This window comes from Nanorana parkeri, unplaced genomic scaffold (assembly GCF_000935625.1).
Source record: "Nanorana parkeri isolate BGI_ZX_2015 unplaced genomic scaffold, ASM93562v1 scaffold174, whole genome shotgun sequence".
NCBI classification, from domain to species: domain Eukaryota; kingdom Metazoa; phylum Chordata; class Amphibia; order Anura; family Dicroglossidae; genus Nanorana; species Nanorana parkeri.
This window is the reverse complement of record NW_017306442.1, coordinates 755,141-757,765: the sequence shown is the minus strand read 5'-3', so window position 1 is coordinate 757,765 and position 2,625 is coordinate 755,141. Positions and strand designations below refer to the sequence as shown.

Below are 2,625 nucleotides of genomic sequence, written 5' to 3'. Positions count from 1 at the left end.
TATTTATTCAGTATTTATTCTATAAAAATTATATTAACAGCTTATGCCCCATTCACACCGAATCCGTTAGCACCAAATCTTCAATGGATGTAAACAGATGCCATTGAAAGGTAACCCAAAAATGTATGGGTGTGAAAAAACAAAAAAAAAAGCGACACTCCATTGACTCACATTTCTGGTCCAATTTTAGGAAGATATAAAAGACACAAATTGACATGCAAGAATGCCTTACTACATAAATAAATGTATTTGTTCTAAGGGTTAGTTCACACCAGAAACTGCATCACAACTGCTTACGCCTGCGCAGTGTCATAGCGATCCTTTTTGACGCGTTTGTGATGCGTTTATTTCCCCTGCATGTCCCTGGATGATGCCACAATCAATTCTGGGGGTTTTTTTGTATCCGTTCCGTTGCGTTTGCACTGTGTTTTCATGCGTTTCGTGCAGTTAGATGCAGGTAAAATTAGGACAAGCAGTACTTTTTCTGACTGCATCTGAACGGACTGCAATGGTGTGAATTAAGCACAAGAAAGCCCATAGGAAAGCATTGGGATGTATTTTGGCTGCAGCAGTCAAAATAAACGGACTGCATCAAACTGCATATGGTGTGAACTGGCCCTAAAACCGCAGAGCAAGCAGTGTAAGTACCTGAATTTGACCTGGTATTAGTATACTGCAGCTCATGTACAGCAAAGCTCAGACTGCGTGAAGGAGAAGCAGCACAACAAGCCCATTATGTGCTTATGTTTAAGTGCTGACAATTAGCATTCTGATTCAGTGGCATAGATGAACAAATCAGCTTTCTACTTCCCCCTTACTGTCCTGTCAATTGTACTGCAAGAATGAGGACGTCTAGTGGCGTAGAAGTATGGAGGGCTTGTCAGCTCTAGGCTGAAGGAAAGTATTGCAGCAAAACGTGCATTTCTTTTCCAATTTTTCCTCTAAGGTAACCTCTGACAAACATAGTTAAGTGTATGCACTGCCAAAACTGTTTTATTTTGTTTGTGTCCCATTTCGGAGATTTTTATTCATTTTTATGCCTTGGAGACACAACCGGACCTGAGAATAATTCTCTCTAAAGTAAGGGGAATTCCCCTTACAGATATCTGTCATAGAGCAGGTGCCCCCCCCAGCGTATAGTGAGCACAGAGTATACAGTATGCAGGGAGCACAGAGTATACAGTATGCAGGGATCACAGAGTATACAGTATGCAGGGAGCACAGAGTATACAGTATGCAGGGAGCACAGAGGATACAGTATGCAGGGAGCACAGAGGATACAGTATGCAGGGAGCACAGAGGATACAGTATGCAGGGAGCACAGAGTATACAGTATGCAGGGAGCACAGAGTATACAGTATGCAGGGAGCACAGAGTATACAGTATGCAGGGAGCACAGAGTATACAGTATGCAGGGAGCACAGAGTATACAGTGTATACAGTATGAGGGCGCAGGGTATGCACGGTGGACAGTATGCACGGGAGCCGCACACCGACCCGTGTACATTACGGCACTCCTCAGGGGGAACCTTCTCAATACGTGCAGGCTTGCTCTACAGACAGTCCACTTCCCCCCACAGATATACTGTTCCCACATGAAGACTGAAGTCTGAGCGCCATTCTAATGTTGACAATAAACAGGGCAGACGTGCCGCTGACCACAACATGGAAGTGTGCAGCCCTGAGCTAGGAGAGGACCAGCCGTGGAGAGTGCATTAGAGCCTCCCGTCTCACCTCCTCCAGGTCCACATAGGGACCGGCTCCCTCCGGGAACATCTCATCCACCGCTGGCTTCATCTCTCAGACCTAAACCCCGAACGTCACAACACCGGGCACTTCCGGAGAACCAATGCCGCACTTCCGTCAGGAAGGTGGGCGGGGCTTCAGGTCATTTCCGTTAGGCTAATGCTAGCTCTGCATGCGAGTGATGAGTGGAGGAGAATGGGGAACGATTTCCTGCAAAGGGTTTTATCCACTTTTTTTTTGTGTAAATGAAACCGTTTGTGAGAGGATTCTAGGGGGGCAGCCATTACTGACCTCCTTCTATAAATACCACCTGCCTGGCTGCTTCTGCCATCACTACTCTTAATCCAGAGGGGCTTTGTAGGTTAGAAAGTCAGCCGCATGGTGGTGACCTAGTGATTGGGACATTTGTATCGCCGGGGACACATCACCGGCCAGGACACTGTCTGCATGGAGTTTGCAGGTTCTGCCTGTGCTTGTTTGAGTTTCCTCCGGGTACTTTACTTACATTTCTATATATTAAAGGTATAGTCCACCTTGTGCAAGAATGTAATAAATGCTCCTACATTAATAAAATGAAGGAATGTGCATTCATATCATGTTTGCGATGAAGCCTGCAGACATTACAATCGCAATTAGTGCGTCACGGGTGCAATTTCCAGGCTCCTTTCACAGAATACACAGGGGGGGTATTTCTCAAAAACTGGAGCAGACAGAATCTGGAGTAGTAGTGCATGCCAACCAATCAGTTTCTCCGTTTTAGTTTCAAATCTAAACTGAAGAGTGATGCTGATTGCTTACTATGGGCAACTGCTCCAGATTTTGTATGCTCCATTTTTGATAAATACCCCCCACTGTGTTCTGTGAACGGTCAAGTGGGGG

General features: G+C 45.7%; 1 protein-coding gene across 1 annotated transcript in view; it reads right to left on the bottom strand.

Moving 5' to 3' along the window:
- COPS9 (COP9 signalosome subunit 9) overlaps nt 1–1,828 on the bottom strand; it is a 7,056-nt gene extending 5,228 nt beyond the window's left edge. Inside the window, exon 1 of the mRNA XM_018554820.1 lies at nt 1,735–1,828. Within this exon, the coding sequence (XP_018410322.1) occupies nt 1,735–1,797 (63 nt within the window). The 5' untranslated portion in view covers nt 1,798–1,828. The remainder of the gene's footprint in view (nt 1–1,734) is intronic.
- Between the last annotated feature and the right edge of the window lie 797 nt (nt 1,829–2,625).